At 37.7% G+C, this 20,810-nt stretch overlaps 1 protein-coding gene across 3 annotated transcripts in view; it reads right to left on the reverse strand.

Annotated features, from left to right (window-relative positions):
* WASHC5 (WASH complex subunit 5) overlaps positions 1 to 20,810 on the reverse strand; it is a 62,934-nt gene that overhangs the window by 37,433 nt on the left and 4,691 nt on the right. For 2 of the 3 annotated variants that reach the window (XM_037802441.1, XM_037802440.1), the window contains exons 2-9: positions 20,146 to 20,452; positions 19,534 to 19,679; positions 18,827 to 18,911; positions 18,078 to 18,178; positions 15,909 to 16,101; positions 12,698 to 12,850; positions 9,552 to 9,665; positions 7,955 to 8,126 (exon numbers count right to left, since the gene is read on the reverse strand). In XM_037802441.1, coding sequence (XP_037658369.1) covers positions 7,955 to 8,126; positions 9,552 to 9,665; positions 12,698 to 12,850; positions 15,909 to 16,101; positions 18,078 to 18,178; positions 18,827 to 18,911; positions 19,534 to 19,679; positions 20,146 to 20,331 — 1,150 coding nt within the window. In that variant the 5' untranslated portion in view covers positions 20,332 to 20,452. Of the gene's footprint in view, positions 1 to 7,954; positions 8,127 to 9,551; positions 9,666 to 12,697; positions 12,851 to 15,908; positions 16,102 to 18,021; positions 18,179 to 18,826; positions 18,912 to 19,533; positions 19,680 to 20,145; positions 20,453 to 20,810 lie in introns of those variants that run through there. The other variant, XM_037802442.1, reaches the window with a different exon arrangement.

Below are 20,810 nucleotides of genomic sequence, written 5' to 3' on the forward strand. Positions count from 1 at the left end.
ATGTATATGTGCATATGTGTGTGTGATCGTATTTACACTTAGAAAGTCAAGAAAACACTCACCAGACTGAGGAACAGATGTGAGGCTAAGAATGAGATTGGAGAGCAAAGGAATAGTCAGGAGTAGGGGAGGCTGGGGGAAGCTTTAACATTTTATACTTCTTTAGTTTTGACTTTTACATTGACAAGTATTATTTTAAAACATAACAATACAATAAAGATCATAAACACATCCTAAATTTTATTAGCCTCCTTTAATCTAAGGAAGGCTGACTATGAGGTATCTTGAAGAAAAAAAAAATCATCAAGATGCTAACGTTATGGACAAATTTAGTTACACATGCTAGCCTCTCTTTTAAGATGGCTGGGGAAGAGTCTTTTGTTGTTTTGTTTTGTTTTTTAATGCAATTTTATTGAGACATATTCACATAACATACAGTCATTCAAGGTGTACAATCAATTGTTCACCGTATTGTCATTCATTGTCAAAACCAATCTTTGAACATTTTCATTACTCCAAAAAATAAAGTAAAAGTTAAAATAAGTTTCCAAAACATTCCCTTTCCCTCCTCCCCCTCAGTGTTCATTTACTTTTTTTTAAATACAGTCTTATTGAGATATATTCACCCACCCTAAGTCATCCACAGTGTACAATCAATTATTCACAGCACCATCATATATTTGTGCAATCATCACCAGAATCAATTTTTGAACCTTTTTTGGGGAAGAGTCTTATTTGCCAATTCTGAGAACTATAACTAGCCTCTATTTCCTGCCAACATATTTAGGAGAAATGATGCCAAAATACAAAGAGAGCAAAACTCATACTTGCGTGAATACCTAAATTCACTATACAAGCAACTCCTCCTCATGCGGAGTGACTTGGGTCTTTCTGCCTCTCCAAGTAAGGATCGTTTTCAGTCTATCACTCAAAACAGAGCACTGTGGGGCTACACAAAATTGCGTGGCAGGTGAAGATTAGTATCTACTTAATTCTTCTCTCAAAATAAGTTCTTCCTCTTCCCAGTGGCACTACAGTCCACAAAGAACCAGTGATATTGATTTCTCTCCCCACTATCAGAAATTGCTTTAAACAAAGGTGCTGGTTGTTCATTCCTTAACAAACCATTCATTTTGTGCTCACTGTATAGCAGGGAATGTGTTGGATATAAAAATATAATAGGAGTAAGACCCAATTGTGCCTTCAAAAAGCTTTTTTTCTGACATGGAAGACAGAGTCAAAGAAGCAGAAAAACACAATAAATTGGAGCAGGTACTATGACAGACAGAAGCACAGAGTTCTATGAAAGCACAGAAGAGAGGCACTTAACCCAGATCAAGAGTCAAAAGGAAGGTTTGTCCCAAGTTTCATCTTAAGGGGAAAAATTCATTTGTGCTGATAAGTGAAAGACATAGTAACTTAACATCTTCCCTGCCTTGTGCATTTTAACAAGGGATGATGGCCTGCTTTCAAACACTGATTTAAAAAGTTATTATGAAATATTTCTGACATAAGAGAAAGAAGCAAACACGTTTGCACCCACCATGCAGCAGGAAGGACATTTTAATTGTGGACTTGTGGGCGGCAGCTAGTCAGGGAGGGAAAGCCCTTTGGCACTGTCTCCCCAGTGTCCCCAAAATCGTTCCTCTCAGCACCACCTACTTTGCGAGACTGATCTTGACTCTAATGGAATAGGAGGGTGTGTGGGTATGACAAAAGCAAACACAGAGTTTTCTTCCTTCAAGGAATTAGTAAAGTTCCAAATGTCTAGCATTTACTGAGTGCTTCCTATGTGCCAGGCAGTATGGAGCCAGGAAGAAGGTGGGCCTTGCCATGGGGAGCTGGCAGGCTATGGAAACAGATCAGCTGTAATACGAGATGGAAAGTGCCACGCAGATGAAGTGAGACTGAAAGTGATGTGGGAACCAAAATATCAAGCATCTTGCTGCTCACACCAGAGTTAGGCTGTTTTCCCAGGGCTATGTCAGACCACACAAGCTTTTAAGCAGGAGAGTGACATGACCAGATTTGTGTTTAGGAAAGAAAATTCTGGAAGCAATAAAGAAGATGGTCTAGAGCAGGATGTCTCTGATGAAGGCAGAGGAATCAGTAATGAAGTTAAGGTTAGCGCCCACACTCCTGGGGCGGAGAGGTCTGAACAAGGGTTATGGTATGGGAATCAGGGTTCCCCAATAGACCTTGTGGAAAACATAAGCCAAAAGTAGCAAGATCTGTCCTCCCTTCCAAGGGGAAAAGATTCTGGATTCCAATCTATGTTTTCTATAATTGCCTTCTTTTTCACAAAGACTTGCGCATTTTTGTATTTTTCTCATACAAAGAAATAATTTGTACCTAACTGTGGCTTTAACACTTTCTTTTAAAATGTCCACTCTTATTCCATTCCTAGCAATCCTGTTGTATGACCTGGACGACGCACCAGTCAGGCTGTTTTCTCTCTAACTTCACAGTGAAAGTTGGACTGGACATGATATAGTCAAGGTCCTGTTTAGCTCTGTTTCTCCAAGGTACATTCTAAATGTCACCCTTGTTGACACAAATTATAGTAGAGGTATCTGCCCAGCAAAAGGGGCAGGCCTCAGAGCTAGAGGTGCACCAAGCTCAGCCAGCTGAACCCTGCATGGGGAGAGGGTGGGAAGCAGAAGCTGAGGTTGTAAACACTGACCTTTTTGGACTTAACTTCCTGCTTTCACAGGTCTTTGAAAACCTCGGCCATCTTCTTAAGCTACTGGGCCAAATCATGATTCTACCTTTCCAAGTTCTGTAGGTGCTTTTGCTATGTTCCCCCTCCTGAGCCTTAATCTCCTTTAGGCTCTTCTCCAGGGTGAAAGTCACTTCATGTCTCATTTCTAAGGCCAGACTGCACCCAAGGCCTCATGGACTAGTGGGATACAGACTGTAATTACAGCTCTAGGCATTCTGAGGTCCCTTCAGGTGCCATGCTTTATCTTCATTTTTCAACCCCTATTCATTAACTTTTTGAGAGAGTGGCTCTGATGGGTTGGTTTATTTCCACTGTCCAATATGGAACAATAGTCTGGCATCCATCATAGGTGGTGGCCTCCTTGGGCCCTGTCTCTTTGTAGACGACTTTGGGTTGAGCATTGATCCCTCCCATTCAGTCATGGTCAGGTGTGCAGAGAAGAGTTAACATAGCAGGCCTGAGACTGCTTTCTTTAGAAAGACCTGTTTGCAAGGTTGGTCCTTGGCTAGTGTCTGGGAACTCACCATGTGAACAGCTCCCTATACTGACATGAAACTTCCCCACTTGGTGGTGGCTCATTGTACCTAAACTGTCTGTACAAATAATGTCGTTTATGGGGAACCTGCTTTCCTTTTGGGAGTTTGGAATTTTGGTATGTGCCAGGCAGAGGCTGCCTACTTAATCAACCCCAAGTAAAAACTCTGGGTACTGGGTCAATAACAAGCTTTCCCGGTTGGCAACATTTCTCACATATTGTCACAACTCATGGCTGGGAAAATTAAGCACATCCTGTATGCCTCTAGTGGGAGAGTTCCTTAGATGTTTATGCCTGATTTCCTCTGGACTTACCCCATGGGTCTTTTCCTTTAATGAGTTTTTGTTGTGTACTCTTTCCCTGTAATAAATCATAGCCCTGAGAATGACTATATGCTGAGTCCTGGGAGCCCTCCTAGTGAATCACTGAACCTGGGGGTGGTCTTGGGGAATCCCAACACAACAGGGAAGCAGGGTTACCCACCTAAAGACATGGAACCTGCAAAAAGGAAGAACCAGACCTGTGGCCATTCTGTTCCTTGTAAAGTTCCAAGGGTGCGGCAGACACTCAGAACTTTCTGAACCATCTGCTACCTAGGCAAAGAAAGCTTAAGACAAATGGTCCAAAGTCACAAAGTCAGGCAGTGAATGACCCAGGACAGAACACCAGGTGTCCTAATACCCAGGTTCAGCCTACCAACTGTCAACATAAACTATTTCAAAGAAAATGAATGTTAAAAGAAATATGATAAATTTCAATATGTTAAAGAAAAAAGTATAGAATAAAAAATATTGAATTTGCTGATGCTGGTTGTGCCAGTTTGAATCTATAAATGCCATTACCTTTGATACAATCTTGTGTGGGCAGACGTTATTGGTGTTGATTAGATTGGAATTCTTTGAGAGTGTCCATGGAGATGTGACCCACCCAACTGTAGGTGATGACTCTGATTAGATAATTTCCATGGAGGTGTGGCGCCACCCATTCAACGTGGGCCTTGATTAGCTCACTGGAGCCCTATAAAAGCTCAGACGGAAGGAGCTCGTATCTAGCTGCAGCTGAGAGACACATTTTGAAGACAGCCGTTGGAAGCTGATGCAGACATTTTGGAGAACACCATTTTGAAATGCAACCTGGAAGCAAGCAGATGCCAGCCACATGCCTTACCAGCTAACAGAGGTTTCCGGACGCCATCGGCCAACCTTCAGTGAAGGTACCCTGTGCTGATACTTTACCTTGGACACTTGAAAGCCTTAAGACTATAACTTTGTAACCAAATAAACCCCCTTTATAAAAGCCAATCCATCTCTGGTATTTTGCATTCTGGCAGCATTAGCAAACCGGAACACTGGTTTACGGGGCCAATTATTTATCTTAGAAAGAGTAGAACCATAGGATAAGGCAAGGACACTTACAAGCAAAAACTATCTAGACTGTAAATATGACCAAGATAAAACATTTAAGACAAAAGCAGAAACTGCTATTAATTAGCCAAAAAGTTCACAGCTGCACGATGTACAAGGTCCTAGGTAGCTGCACTACCATCGCACACGCACACTCCTGCTTTCTTAGCTCCACTCCTGGGAGCCAGCCCCACCCATCAATAGTCACAGGATGGCTGCACGTACAGAATGACTGCAGTGTAGGAGCACATTTGGGGACTTTGGTTACAGTGAAGTCTGCGGAAAATCATTTTATATGTGGATTTCTATGTTGCTTCATTGGGGGGGGACTCGTGAGAACCCAGAGAAGGGCCTGGTTTTCATGGGCAACCACAGAATTCTGACTTGTCATGCATTCTCCAGAACTATCTGGGAAGAAATACAGTGGAACTGGTGACTCTGATTTTTTTAGCTTTATATTTACCTAACTAAAAACAAACAAATAAAATGAAAAAACAAAGAACTTTTAAGGAGTTCCACTTGCCTTTATATTAATTCTAAATTAACAACAAACCTTCTGATATTAATTTGCTTCCATTTTTTGATAGGGGAGGTAAGTATCCAGTTGATGGAAAAATATTTTCTATTCTTCAATGTATGCTAACAATTAGCTCCTTGGTCCAAGCCAGGTTTAGTTCCAGTGTTCCCAGGGCCTGACCATTTCTCTAAGATCTGACTATCAAGAATTCACATACAGGGAACAGAGGGAGCAGACCTGAGAACCATGGTCATGCGTGGCCAGTCTTTATAACTGGCCAGGCTTGCCTATCCAAGGTTGCCTCACAGTATTTCTTCAACAGCTGAAAGAGTACTGTAGAAGCATCCTAAGCCTGGGTGAAATGCCTCCAGTGAGTTAATAGGACCTGACTAACCTTCCCTCCTGCAGGCCATCACCAAAACACCACAAAAGCTAAATAAGCAGTTATTTTTCCATCTATGACTCACAACCAGATAGGCAAATCTCATTTGATCATGGTAAATCATGATCTTGTGCAATTAGGCCAGACAATTGCTAGGCATAAAAATGGAAACCAGATGTGGCTGCGGATAGAAGCACAGACCTGTGGTAAGCTGAAGCTGTCCCTGGCACGGGTGCAAATCCAGGAGCCTACTGGCTCCCAGAACACAAGGCACAGCTGTCAGGCCCGGTCATACAGAAGACGAAAATGAGGCTGAGTCACTGGAAAACCACTGTCAGTTTTATGATAGGATAAAGCGAGGGCTTGAATTGTTTATATGCTTGCAGATTTAGGACTTTGGTAAAGAAGATTATAAAGTGAGTCGATATAGTAACATTCTCAGATTAGAACAGGAGTTTATACAGCAAATAAACTCAACTAATTAAAAACAGATCAATTCGACGATTAAAAACTTCAACCATGGTATTCATGCTGTGGTTAAATTGTAAATTAGAGATGGATCTAGGCCATCAAGAAACATGACGGAAAAAACTGGGAAGCAGCACTTGTGAGGAAACGCTTAAGAAGCTGGAGATGTCTAGCCTGAAGCAAAAAGGCTGAGGAGTAATTCCATGCATTTTCAAAGATATGATGGATGAGGAAGTCCAACTGCTGTGTTCACTGCTGGCCACTCACAGGAAGTGGAAACAGATGGCAGCTAGAGGGGCTATGTGAAGGCAGATGGAAGACCTTCTTGACTGGGAGGGTTGTGAAACAAGGAGCTGCCATGTTACCAAAGGAGGCTGCAGAACACTCTGGTATGGGCAGTTTTCCTAGAGACAGAGCCTTTTCTGAAAGAACAAGCAAGTGTGGAAAGCAGTGCCTGTCTTGGGGTAGGTCCCCAAGAAATTCTGTTGAACAAAAAAACAAAAGGCAGAGGGTTTTACAGGGCTTCTGAATTATAGAACTCTGAGGGAGAGGGGTATGATGCTCTGAACGAGTGAATTCATTCATTAATTAACGCTGAGCAAGGATTTACTAAGTATAAGAAACCATGCCAGCTATGAACAAGCTTAGAGGTGTGACTTAGCAACTTACTTATTTTTCTACCATTAAGCCTGGGGTTTAGACTCATAGGCTCATGGACCTTTAGAGGCATTTTACACAGTCTGTGAAACTCCAGAAATTGATGGTCAAATTTTGTGTGGATAGTCTCCAAGGGGATGAAGACCCAGAAAAGGTTAACATCCAATTTACCTTGAAGAAGCACTCTGATCCAGCCACATTCATCAACTCAGTGGGCTCATATGTTTTTCTGTACCTCCCAAATGATATCTTTTCTTCCTTCATTTCTCCAGTCTAAAATTTCTTCCGCTTTTCATCTCAAAATCTTATGCATATTTCAAGGGCCTCATCAGCTCCTGCCTCCCATGTGAAGCCTTCTCCGACCAGCTCTGCCTCTCCACCCCAAGCAATGTTTCTTTCCTTCTTCTGGACTCAAATCACACCAACTGCCTGTCTTACACATTTGGCTTTTATTTACTGGCTTGGACTTTGTATTAATTTTCTGCTGCTGCTGTAACAAATTTTCACAAATTTAGGAGCTTGAAACAATACAAACTGATCATCTCACAATTCAGGAGTTCAGAATTTGAAAGTGGGCCTCACTGGGCCAAAATCAAGACGTTGGCAAGGCTGAGTTCCTTCTGAAGGCTCTAGAGGAGAACCCAATTTCTTGTCTTTAGAGCTTCTAGAAGCTGCCTGCATTCCTTGCATCATGTCTCCCTTGCATCTTCAAAGCCAGCAACGGCCGGCCGAGTCTTTTTCACAATGCCCTCTTTCTGGTTCTGACATTCTGGCTCCTTCTTCTCCATTTCAGGACCCTTACGATTACATTGGGCCCATGTGGATAACCCTGGATAATCACCTCTTCTAAAGGTCAGTTGATTAGCAACCTTAATCTCCCTTAAACCCACAATTCTGGAGATTAGGACACGGATGTCTGCGGGAGGCCATTCCTCTGCCTACCACCGACCTGCAGCTACACTTTTTCATATGTACACATCCGACCTTCCCAACTGGACCAGCCACAAGCCCCTTGAGCATGTGGGCTAAACTTCCTAACAATCCTCAGCACTGAACAGCGTCTGATAAAGGAGAGCTGCTCAGGTGTGCTCAGCTGCTCAGGTATGACTTGTACAAGTTGACACAAAAATGACTGACCTGAAAAAGCAACTTGGTTGTCATCTGTGGGCTCTCTCCTTGCTAAGTTGCTTAGCATTAAGAAGTACACATTAGTTCTGAAAGCCTTTGTATTGAGCGATACAAATGGCCACAGCTCTAGTACGTGCATTACCTGAGTCTGCCGTATGGAGCATCAGCCAGCGAATGGCAACGTTGCAGTCCCTTAGGCAGTTCAGAAGCCTTGGGATGTTGTCCAGAACCATCTCCTCCCTTAAATAGCCTTCCTTCAGAAACTGCTGCACTTGAGCATGAACTCGTTCACTCACGGTAGCATACCTGCTTGCCTTTGAAAATTAAAAACTTGAATTACAATCAAAGAAATAAAGGATTATTTACCTGGAGAATGAATCACATTTAAATGAATCTATTATCAAATAATAACATTTCTATATGAGATGAATAACATCTTGACTATAGTTTATAATGCTCAATGGCAACTGGTTTATCACATTTTTGAACAGAGCATTGGACTTAGAATTTAAGAGACTAAATCCTAGTTTTGGCTGTGATGAAACACGGGTGTGACTTTGGGCTTAATCTCTGGGTACTGGTCTTCTTCAAGTTTAAAATGGAGAACTGGATTAGGTAATTCCTTAGATCCCTTCTACTCTTAATTGGATAAAAGGAAACATAAAGACAGAAGCTAAATTTTGTGTTCTTTAATTTCTGATGACAGTATGCAGAACAGAGCCAAAACACTCAAAAGATAAGACTTCGATACATACATGAAAGCTTAACAAAAAATACACCTCAGCATATCAAAACTGAGTTTTCAAACAAGCCTTTTGAGAATGTGGTCATTCTGCTTTACTAAAGCAATAGCTAAGCTGTAAAAATCATTAACCTAGTCAAGTTAGTTGAAAACTATTACAAGGTGTTTCATCAGAAGATTCTGAAGAAACTTGAAAACGTCATAAATGAGAAAATGCAAATTTGGAAGGGCATTTTTGTAATGAAAAATTAATGCTTTGATGCCAGTAAGTATTGAAGCACTGCTTTCTCCAATACATTTCTAGGAGATATGCCAAAATTGAAATTATTTTGTAAATTATTTATGGAATTCAACTTAGAATTTTAAAAATGCTGAAATTTTTAGAGGCGATATTGTTCTATCCACATTGGAAACTGAAAACCCAGACAGTAAAGCTGAGGAACACAATGGTTTAGAAATAGCAAGTATGCTCTCCAAAAAAAGATTTCTTTTCTGCTTCTCTATTTACTCAGGTATTTCCTTCTGCTTTGTGTTCTTACCAAGGAGATGACTGCCTTAAGTCTTATTACTTATTGAGCATATCAGAGATGATGAATTTAAATGACAGTGACAGGACATCCGGTCTACATTCAGGTCCCATCTTTAGCATTCAGTCTACTGATGAATTCCACCTACTGGTGAAACCAGCTCTGTCTGTAAGGACAGGGTCTTTAAGCAGAGTAAACCAAGTCGATTAGGGCCTTATGTCTCATGATTCATCTTAGAGCAATGACTCTTCCTTAAGCTCAAGTTTCCCATTCAAATATACCACATAACTAACAAACCTATAAGTATCTGTCTTATTCTAATGTGCAAAATTCACCTTTCATTAATCACTGGACTAAAATGCCTCTGTGGACATCTTACAAATTCCATGGGAAATCTATTTAGCTCCCTTCCTATCTCATAAACGAGACTTGCAGTTATTAGAGATCCTCACTGATTAACCAGAACCTACCTGTTCTCTGACATTTGAAAGGTCCAGGGTATTGTTTAAAGCAGTTTTTGCAGCTTTGTAAGGCTCCCAAGCATCTGCTAGATTAACTGTGATTCCCATGTAAATACTAATTACCTGAAAGAGGAGACATTTGTTCAATTTTTGGTAAATACCTACTCACTTCAAGGCAAAGGGCCAGGAGAATACAAAGTTTACAGCAGACATTGCCCATGCCTTCAAGTTGAAAGTGTGCTGCAATGAAAAACAAGATTTCCCCAATCTAGAGGGAGGTATTCTTTCTAGTCAGCACTTTAGAACAAAAGGATGACTGTTGCTATTCATGGAAACATAACCAAAGCAAGGTTTTCCTTTCAAATTGCTGTGTAACTGAGATCCTAGAAGTTTGCATCCTAGATGAACACAATGAAAGAGGAAAGAAAAGCATCGAGTTTGACTAGAACAACAGTTCTCAAACATTTTCCTCTCAGCTTTTACATTCTTAAGTTACTAAGGTCCACAAAGAGCTTTCTCTTTTTCTAAATATGGGTTATATCCATTAATCTTTACCATATAACATATTAGAAACTGAGATATTTAAAAATATTTATTAAAAAATAATAATGAACCCATTACATACTACCATAAATTTTTTAATAAAAGAAAAAAACTAAACTTTCCCACCAAAAATTGTGAGAGGCATGGCATTGTTTTACATTTTTTCAAATTTCATCTCTGTTAACAGAAGTCAGCTAGATTTTCATATTTTCATATCTACTACATTCGGTCTGTCATATCATTTGTCAGGTGGCCTCTGAAAAAGCAAGGTATACTTGACAGAAAACGAGAGTAAAAAGGCAATTAATGCCTTAATATTACTATGAAAACAGTTTTGACCTCACTGACCCCCTGAAAAGGTCTTGGGGACCCTGGGGTCCCTAGTCCACACTTTGAGAACCTCTGGACTAAAGGAAACTAAGTGGTAATTTTGTGGTTCTTTACCCACCCACTTCAGTTTGTATAACATCAGGATTATTCATCACTTGAAGATTTGTTAAAACTTGCCTATGAAATCCTGGGGCCCTGGTTTTTTTTTATTATTATTTTTTTGGTGGTGGTGGAAGTGGATTGGTAACAAGATTTTATTAAGAACTCTATTTCATTAGCGGTTTTTCTTCTATTCCTGTTTCTTTTTTCTTCTTGAATCAAATTTGCTAATTTATATTTTTAAGGAAATTATCTATTTCTTCTAAGTTTTCAAACATATTGTCATAAAGATATTCATAGGTTTTCTTATAACTTTAAAATGTCTAAATTATATTTTAGATTCTTTTTTTCAATACTAACACATTTAATTTTGCCTTCTCTTTCTTTCTAAGATCAGTTTTAGTAAATAACTATTTCATTACTTTTTAAAAAACTAGCTTTTGGTTTTGGTTGCACAAATCCTCTCATTATCTTATTCTCTAATTCAATTCATTTCTGTTCTTATATTATTTATTGACTTCCTTTCACTCTACTTTTTCTAACTTCTGGAACTTAGTGGTTAACTCATTTATTTTTACTCGTTCTTGTCTTTTAAATAAATGTATTTAAGGTTATACATTTACCTTTAAGAATAACTTCAGCCATTTTCCACAATCTTTGCTGCGTAGCACTTTGATAATGTACAGTTCTAAATATTTTTTCTTTCACTTTGCGATTTCCTCTTTAACACAAAAGCTATTTAGAAGTGTTTTTGTTGTTTGCTTTGAAACATTTAAAACTATCTTCTAAATGTTGATTTCTAATTTAATTGCACTATAATAAGAGAATGGACCCTGTAGGCTATCTTTTATTTAGTTATTTTTACTCTGTTGACTTCTTTTGTGATCTAGTATATAGTCAATTCTCATACATATTTTTTTCAAATACACATGGAACATCCATTCTGTGTTTCTGGTAGTGCAGGATTAATATAGAGAGGGGTGAATTAAAATTCCCCAACACAATTATGACTTTGTGTATTTTTTCCTGTGATTATATGAGTTTTTGCTTTATGTATTTTGAGTATATCAATACATATAATTTCATGACTGTTAAATTATCTCAGTAGATTATTGGTTTTATTATTATATATTATCCTTCTTTACCCCTATTGAAGTTTTTCTTTGAAATTCTCTATTGTGTAACATTCATATTTTCTCACTAGCTTTTTATCTGTTGGTATTTGCCTGGCATAACTCTTCTTTCATTTTTTCATTTTCAGTCTTTCAGGGCATTTGTTTACGCATGCATCTCATAAGCATTATACAACTGGATTTTGACCATCCTTAATACTAAAAAGGTTTCTCATTATAGTGTTATAACTGTCAAAACTTCTTTATTAAGCTTAGGCACATAAAGCCAGACAATCAGTTTTTCCTCTTGGCTGCTCAATTCCCACCACATGAGTATAATTCATTAGTGGATACGAACCATAATCTCTTAATCGTAGGCAGTTCTCATATTGCCAGTAAAATTCCTCATCTAGGCCCCTCATCACAGATAGTTAATGTTTGATTCAATAGCTGGTAAGAAGTGGAACAAAATTTGCTACCTGAGGATATGATACAATTCATTTCACTTTTAAACCCTCCATGTGCAAAAAAACATTTCACATAAATTATGTAAGTTGTTACATTTTTATTCCTTTAGGAATTAATACTTTTAAGAAAAAAAAAGTTTAAAAAAATTATAAGCCTATCCCTACAGTAATTTAAACCTTAACAGTGCCAGCATAGTTGGCTTATAGATAAAACTTACTATAAAAGTGTAATTTCCACCCACAAAATGACAAATTAGACAATTTTGCTAGCTTTGATGCACAGAATAGAAAAGAAAAAATAATACTTATGTAACTTAGTTGCGATCTCAGTAGCTAAAACGAGATACATTTTAATAAATGGTTTTATCTTGAGAGTATCATTTAGATGAAGACAATGAAAAAGAAAAAGACTCACCAGTTCTTCAGGAAATTTTACTGACTCATTAGTTCATGTTATGATTTGTAATATTCTCAAAACACTCAAAGTAATTTTACTTAGGTGACTTTAAATTTCATTATTTATAGCATTATGACCTCTGAGTTAAATTGAAAATCCCTATTCAAACTTATCAAAGAGAAAAAAAAGACTAATCGTAACACTTGCCCAGTTATCTGGAAAGTATTTATCCACTATTTCTCTCATTTTTGCTTGATGGGTGTGAAGAATGGAAGGTTCAAAGAAGAGGATCACATACAGCATGGCAGCTTGATTTGCCAGGGCAGTGCTACGATGCTCTGGCAAAGGATAAGCCGAGACCTGCAATACAGAAAAGAGTTAGTGGTAGATAACCTCTGAATGTATACCGGCTCCAAACAATCCAGCTCTACGGCATATCAGTCCCTCAAAAGCCCATCTCCTGTGAGGAACCAGGACACTGGAAGGAATTCTGATGTGGCATCGGTAAACTATGGGCTTTCTTCTTACCCCTAACTACACAATATTCTCTTCCTTCCAGCCCATACTCTACTGCAATTCTAACAAAGTCTTTTCTCTAATAAAAGAAAAAAAGTCCAAACCCTGCATTTCCCACTAGTTGTCCCATTTCCCATAATAGACAAACTCTTAGAACTGACAGACTCCATTCACTCATTCTATTTTCTCACCTCTCATTTATTTTTCAACTCACTGAAATTTGACCTCCACCATCTCTCCACTGGAATTTCCTAAGACCACACATGATCTCACAATCACCCAGTTCAATGGCCTCTATTTAGCACTCTCCCATTTAAATTCTTTGAGGAATGAGATTCTCTCCTCCTTTGTTTTCCAGACACTGCTTTCTCTTCTCAATTTGCTTTGCTTGACTCTCTTTCTGCATGCCCTTTCAGCAGGGCTCCATCCCTCCATCTTTGGTTGTACACAGCATGTATCACTTTGAGCTACCATAAGCAGAAAGGGGGAAATTATTACAAGGACAGACACAGCAGGAATGTGGCCAGACCTTGGGAAGCATCTGGAGCCATGAACCAGAAAACCTTCATTCTTTGATCTGTCTGCCCAACCTCCCTCTCTCTCTCCAGACTGTTCTCCATACACATGACAGAAGAAGCCTGCTCCAAAACTCCAAGTTCTGCATGTTGTGGATAAACCCACTGACAAAAACTCTTTCACAGGCCCAATTCCTAAAGAGATGGAGACAGAAAATCTGATCCACATCTAGTGTCACGTGACCACCCCCTGGCCCAGTCTGACATGACCAGAGATGGGGGAGATGGAGGGTAAGGAACTTCCATAACTCAAAGGGTAAGCACAACCACAGTTGTGCTAATAAAGGTAACAAACCCCTTGTGTTTATAAAGGTCATGAGGCAAGGAGAAACTTGAAACACAACTGCCTTAGCACATGGACCAAACAGACCATATAAGAGGCAGAATGATGTACTGAGAGGCTGTGAGACAGACAAGTAGTAAGAAAACAGTGTGGGCTTTGAAGCCATGCAGCCTCGGATTCAAATTATACTTCTGCTACCTTCATCATGTGACCTTGTGAAAATTATTTAAACATGCCTTATTTTTCTCAACAGCAATATGGAGATGATAATACCATCTACTTTGCAGGACTGTTGTGAGAAATAACGAGAGAAGACAGTATATGAAAAACCTCCTGCGATGATTGTTCACGTTGAGTTCTTGATAAATGGCAACAATTATTATGGAGACCTGGTATCTGCATGCAGCTCCAGAATTTAAGTTTAAAAAAAAAACACCAAAATCCCTTTGATCTATACTTAATACATGCACACACAAAAACCTAATGGGCTGCCAAAAGAACTGCACGGAGCAAGTGTATTCTGTGATAAATGATACCCATAGTTATAAGAGGTCCAACTCCACTCTCTCATAGTAAGAAAAAACATGGAATATGTATAACACGGCAAACCCTATTGTAAATGATGGACTATAGTTAATAGTACAAGTATAAAAATATTCTTTCATGAATTATAACCAATGTATCACACTAACGTAAGGTGTTAACAATAGGGTCATGTATGGGGAAAAAAATGCACCTAATGTAAACTATGGATATAGTTAATAGCATAATTTTAATATTCTTTCATCAACTGTAACAAAGGTACCACAGTAATGCAAAGTGTCAATAACAGGGTGTATATGGGAATGCTGTATTTTTTACATGATTTTTCTGTAAACCTACAACTTCTCTAATTACAAAAAATTAAAAAAAAACTGAAAAGGGAAAAAAAGGGTGATTGTATGTATTTCTCTTCATATTTAATTATTCATGCAATAATACTTTGAAATAATCCCTCCAAATGATCTGTTCTAATGGCTTCAAAATTTTATGATAATTTGTTCTTCCATTCCCTTTTAATGGTCATCATATTTGTCCTGTAATTTTTTTACTTGGTTAAGAATAATGTGCCATGAAAACTCTTGTACATGTATACTAAATTTTTAAATAGCTTTATTGAGGTACAAATGGCATAGAATAAATTGTGCATATTTAAAGTGTATAATTTGGTAAGTTCTGACTTATGTGTACACTGATGAAACCATCACTTGTGATAAGATAGTGAACATATGCATCACTCCTGAAAGTTTTCTCCTGCCCCTTTGTAAACCTTTCCTCATGCTCCCCTTTCTCCACAGACAATTACTGATCTGCCTTCTAGTTTAAAATAAATGTTATCATAAACAAACAAAACAAAACAAAAACATTTATTATGCAAAATTATGTAACTTTCAGAACAATGAATTTTCTTTGGTATTCTTGGAAGTAAGTGAATGATATACATACTGAAGAGGAAAGTGAGACAACTTTCAAATGCTTTAGGATCCTTACAGCCCTGCTCTTGCTGTCTCTTCTGTCTGGACTGTCCTCATGTTCCCCTTTGTCACCGGTTGAATCTTGCTACTCCTGTCATATGCTCCAATGGCACACTGTGCTTTCCCTAACATCACAGCCATCTTGCTTTACTGTAAATGCTACCCATCTTTCCTTACTACGAGCTCATTATGGGTAGGAACCAAGGCCTGCCTTGTCCAGTGACGTATCTATAGCACCTAGCACACGGGCAAACTCATAACACACACTTAATGACTATTTCTTAAATGAATGACTAAAAAAGTATATCTTCTTTCCAAATATAGTTCAAATCCCGTCTTCTCCTTGAAATCTCTGATTCTGCCAAAACTGATTCCCTTTTTCTTCTACTCCCCAACAGCATAACTCAAAATGACTTAAATAGCTTCTAGCTTTTACTCTTTTGAGGCAAAAAAGAAGGGAAGGAGTAATTGAGGAGAAAAGTGAAACCAGTCTTTTAAACTATTAAGATTTTAATAGGTTTAATCCCTACCTGGTTGTAAATATCATCAGATCTTAGTCGGCCAATGACCATACTAATGAAGGATTCATTGATAGGCACTCTCTGGAAATAGCTCTCTGGATAGTTGGGCGGTCTTTTGGCTCCTGGTTGGCAGGAATAACCTGTACTTCGAAGCAGCTTGCAAATATCATCCATATTTGAATCAGCAGAAGATCGAGCAGCACTAAGTCATGTTCACAATGGGAAATAAAGGACGAAATAAATGCACATATTAGAAATGCAAAAATCCAACAAAGCAGAAGAATTCTGTTATAACTTGACTTTATATAGTTTAAGATATGACCATGGGTCAATTTCTATCCTTAAGATACAAAATTATATTTTTAAAAAGCCTGTTATAATAAAGCAAACTTCTAAGAAAGGGATTAGTTCTATGTAAAAGCTCACAATTCTTTTTCCAAAATCCTTGGAGCTAAATTTGTTTCAGAATATAGCATTTTTCAAATAGAAGAAAACAATATGGTACGTTGATCACGTATAATATAATACTCCAGCAGGGACTAAGTTTACAACCCATAATCAACACATGTTGGTAATTCTGCAGTAAAATTTACAAATAATCACACAAGTGAGATAAATAAAGATTAGATACAGCCTCTTGTCTGTTCCAGTTAGGTTTTGACACTAAATGATTTCACATTAGATTAGCTTTTGCTGCCCAGAGAAAGTTACTCTTTGTGTGTGTGTGTATTTTCCAGAGCTTTATAAATTTCAGAACTGCAAACAAAGAATGTGAAACTGAATCAGTATTTCACAAATTAAAAAATGATTTTAAAAAATTATGTCGCTTAAAAGCAGGATGTATATACTAACTGGTTTTCTTGGCAAGATGTTCCTTCTACAGAGATCTAATTTAAAAATCTGCTTTTCAGGGTGCTTTGGAATAGTAATTCCTGAAAAAAAAAGTAGTAGATTCAAAGAATCTTAGACTTGGAGCTGACCTCCTATTTGATGCCAAGAATCCTCGTTCCCACAACTCTGATTTGCAATTGTTCAGTTCACTTCAATAATAGATGCTCACAGTCTAATGAATTAGCTGTTGTACTCAAAAGGTCAAAGCCCGATTTTCAAAGCTGGGCTTAATAAACAAATGCGTTTTTTTGTCTTCTTTACAGTAGTTATTATTTTTGTTTTTCTAAGTACTTTCAAAAATATAGGCCAGGCTAATCAAATTTCATTTTGAAAACCATGGATGCAGAAAAGCTTGTGGTCAAGTAGCTGGTGGCTACTCCCCTCACATACTGATAAAGCTGAAAGGAAAGAGGCTCGTTGAGCAACCTAAAATTAATTTACGGCTGAGGCAGCAATAGTACCAGGCATTGCTGAAAATATCATGTTCCCAAACGATCCCCACTCTGTTGAGAATCTGCCCCCTTACACTATTTATTTTGTCCTAGTCCATAAATTTGAAACTGTTAATTCCAGTCCTCACAGGTTTAGCCCAGGTTCTAACTGACTCCTGCTTACTGACTGCTTCTTAAATCACGACTATTTCTGACCTTGACCTTGTAACAAGATTTTGACTCATTCATTCAACAACTAAAAACCTATGGGCTAAGTGCTGGAATGAAGTAGTTGGCTCTTGTTTTTAAAGCCTTCTTGCTTGAAGAGTTAACAGCTCTGTTCAGACATACACAGCACATGATTGCAGAAGTGTGCTTCTGTTTCTTTTGTTTTTGTTTCTAAATATATATACAGGTGAAAATTTACTTTTGACCTGACCCTGGCATCTAACTTTTCAAAGTCATCAACCTGAAAATGACAACAGAAAACTCATTAATTTCCTTATATCCTGCCATTTTAGAAAACTTTAAAAACCAGTAAGAATCTTTGCTAGGCTTGCAAAATTCTTTAAATTCTATACTCCAGGTAAAGAAAATTCAAATTCCTTTTTTGAAAAAACTGAGATAACATCATGGAAATGATAATCTATATAACAACCAATAATATATAGACCATTATGATACGTCATCTAGAAAATTCTTATAGTCCTACAACATGTTCTGGGGAAATAAGAATCTTTTGCTTTTGCCTCCTAAATCATATTGGTGCTGTTCACAATAAAAGCATTATGGAAACATACACTGCATTTTACCAATAGCAGTGCTTTTGGAGGGTGCTGTCCTAGCTTGGGGATACCTGTATCGATAGTAAGAAACCAGCATTCTTTCTCTGACTTCTCCTTCTATCTTCTGGTCGATGACCAGCAGCATAACTCCATACAAGTACAGTGCTTCACACTATGAAGAGAAAAGGACAATGGCCAAACACACAGAAGAACACATTCTTATGGAGTGAAGTTGATGATGGTAAAAAAAATAAAAAATAAAAAATCACTTTGCTCATATTCCTCCTAAAAGCTTTATATTACATGGAAAATGCATGTTACCTCAAAGGGTTCTCACCTTCTTTAAAGAATAGGCTTTGAAAAGTTTATGCAAAATTCATTTTAATTCATTTTAATCAAGTGATTATCTTTCAATTGTTCTATTTTTGTTATTTTGCTTAGGATACCAAAACGGAATCCCAATATTATGAAGACTTCTTCATCATGAAGTCATTCATTTATTTAATAAACATTCTTTACGTAGGTCACTATGTATTAGGTACCAGGCTAAATGCCAGGGATGCAAAAGAGAAAGAAGATAGGGTTTTTACACTGAGGATGCTCATGATCTCTATATAATCTTTTATTCACTAGTAATTTTGTTTAAAGTCTACTACATTCTAAACTCAGAAGTGGACCTGCCAGTTAGAAGATAATTAGCAACTTATTTTGCTTCTCTTTGAAGAATGGTACTCTGTATGTATCTGTGACTTAAAGGAAGGAAAGTGGTGCCAAGGTTGGTATTCTTGAATTTCTATTTTAAAAGGTCACTCTTACTTACTAGAAGTTGTTTTCCATCTTCATTGAGAAGCACAGTTTCTAAGGTTTGCTGAATATAAATACCTTCATTGAGTTCATCTAGATATCTAGAAATGAAAACCCAGAGCAAGTTATTTATTGACAATGGAAACTTAAAAATCTTTGAAGAAGGAGAGTCAAGATTGTTTAAAAATAATGCAGGATACCAGGTATCCTGGCCTTCACGCATTTAAGAAAGAACAGGATCTTACGGGCTAGAATTCATAGTGATTCAGGGTCGGTATTTATGGCTACTTCAAGTAAAAGGAATATTCTCTAGACCTGATTTATGAATTACAAATATCTTAAAAGTAATGGCATAATTACTTGGAACAGCTAGTTTAAAGGTTACTGCATAACGAATTCAGAAAGTTAACTGCAAAAGTAAGTTCCATTTTTTTTTTCATTTCCCATACATCATAAACTAGAATATGATTATCAACAATGGGACTGAAAGCCATATGGTTTGCTATAAACCAAGATTATGATGATACCTCAGAAGAGGAGAAAATTATAATAAAATTCTAAAAAACTTATGATGACTTGTGCCAAAGGAAGGAAAAGACAATTATGTATGAGATAAGCTAGAAAATTTTACAGTAACTTGGAAAGATATACATGTTCAAGTTTTTCTCTTCTCCTTTTCCATTATTTACTATCAGAATAAGCTATTACTAAATTAATCAATACCTGTTTAAGTCTACGATATATTTATGCACACTTTGAAACGCTAAATAAAATCTGGTCACAATTTCTATGTTGTTTTCACGAAATTCTTCATCTAAATCCTGTAGCTCCGGCTTAGCTTCCAGTTTGCTTTCCCATAACTCTGGACCCTAAGAAGAAAAACACATTTATATGAAACATGAAAAAAAGAATACTTGTTGGCAACAATTTCTCAACAGTTGTTTTAAAATTTGTTCTTAGGCCTTAAAAGGGGTAGCGAAAATTTAAAGCAGAACAACAGAAAGTAACGAAGATAACAGAAGCATAGATATAAAATCCTTTTGAAAGAAATGGATTTGAATTGCAACCAAGATTAACATGCATTCAAGTGTGGGATACTTCAATGGGAAACACATTATACCAGTTACCTCTTTTTATTTGATTATATTGTGTTAGGGGTTCCACACAACACCTGTATCTTATTTTCAAATTAGTAGCCGATATTAAATTTCATTCAAAAGCTTTCTTCAACTCTTTCTCCATAATTACTTAACCCTTTCAGAGTCTTATGGTTCCTAAAGAAAGCATGCTTTAGTAGGAAAGGTGGTAGTAAAAACTGCTGTAGAGGAAGACTACCTTAAAATAGCTGAAATCAAATATAATATCTCCATATTTCTGTTGATCAGCTCGGTCTTTTAACCTAAACACAGCAGGAATAAACTCGGAGAGCCGCAGAAGTTCAGCAATGATGGCATTGCCACAAGAAACGATCCTCAGGATTGCTTGGCCACACAGGTTGTTCTCAGCTAGAAAATCCAACATAGTGAGAAAGAACTACTCTGCGCCTGGCCAGTGGGAATGTTTCGACACCTTCAGAGCTGAGGCCTGTAGATCATTAGGGGAAACCAGGCCTGCTGATAGATTGGCTGCCCCATTAAAAAACCTGTATCCAAAGAAAAGAAAAGAAAAGAAAAGGTATAAAAATCATATTTTTCATGGCAGTATATATATATACATATGAAACACACATGCAATATATTTCTCCAAAACTCAAAAAAATTTTTTTAACTAATTATAAGTTCTGCTATGGGGGGGGGGGGTGCAGAGGGCATTTACTCCCCAGCCTTCATGATTTCCATGTGGATGGACTTTGCTAGATTAACACTGTTGGCCCCTTTCTCTACCCTGTACTCACTTCCCTCATGAGAAAAGACCTGATACAGCTGGTCTCTGAGCTTAGGAGAAGAAATCTTTGAGCATGTGTGAGTCTAACATTCCCTAAACTGTACAAGCTATCCCCT

The sequence above is a fragment of the Choloepus didactylus genome, chromosome 14 (assembly GCF_015220235.1).
Source record: "Choloepus didactylus isolate mChoDid1 chromosome 14, mChoDid1.pri, whole genome shotgun sequence".
Taxonomy (NCBI): domain Eukaryota; kingdom Metazoa; phylum Chordata; class Mammalia; order Pilosa; family Megalonychidae; genus Choloepus; species Choloepus didactylus.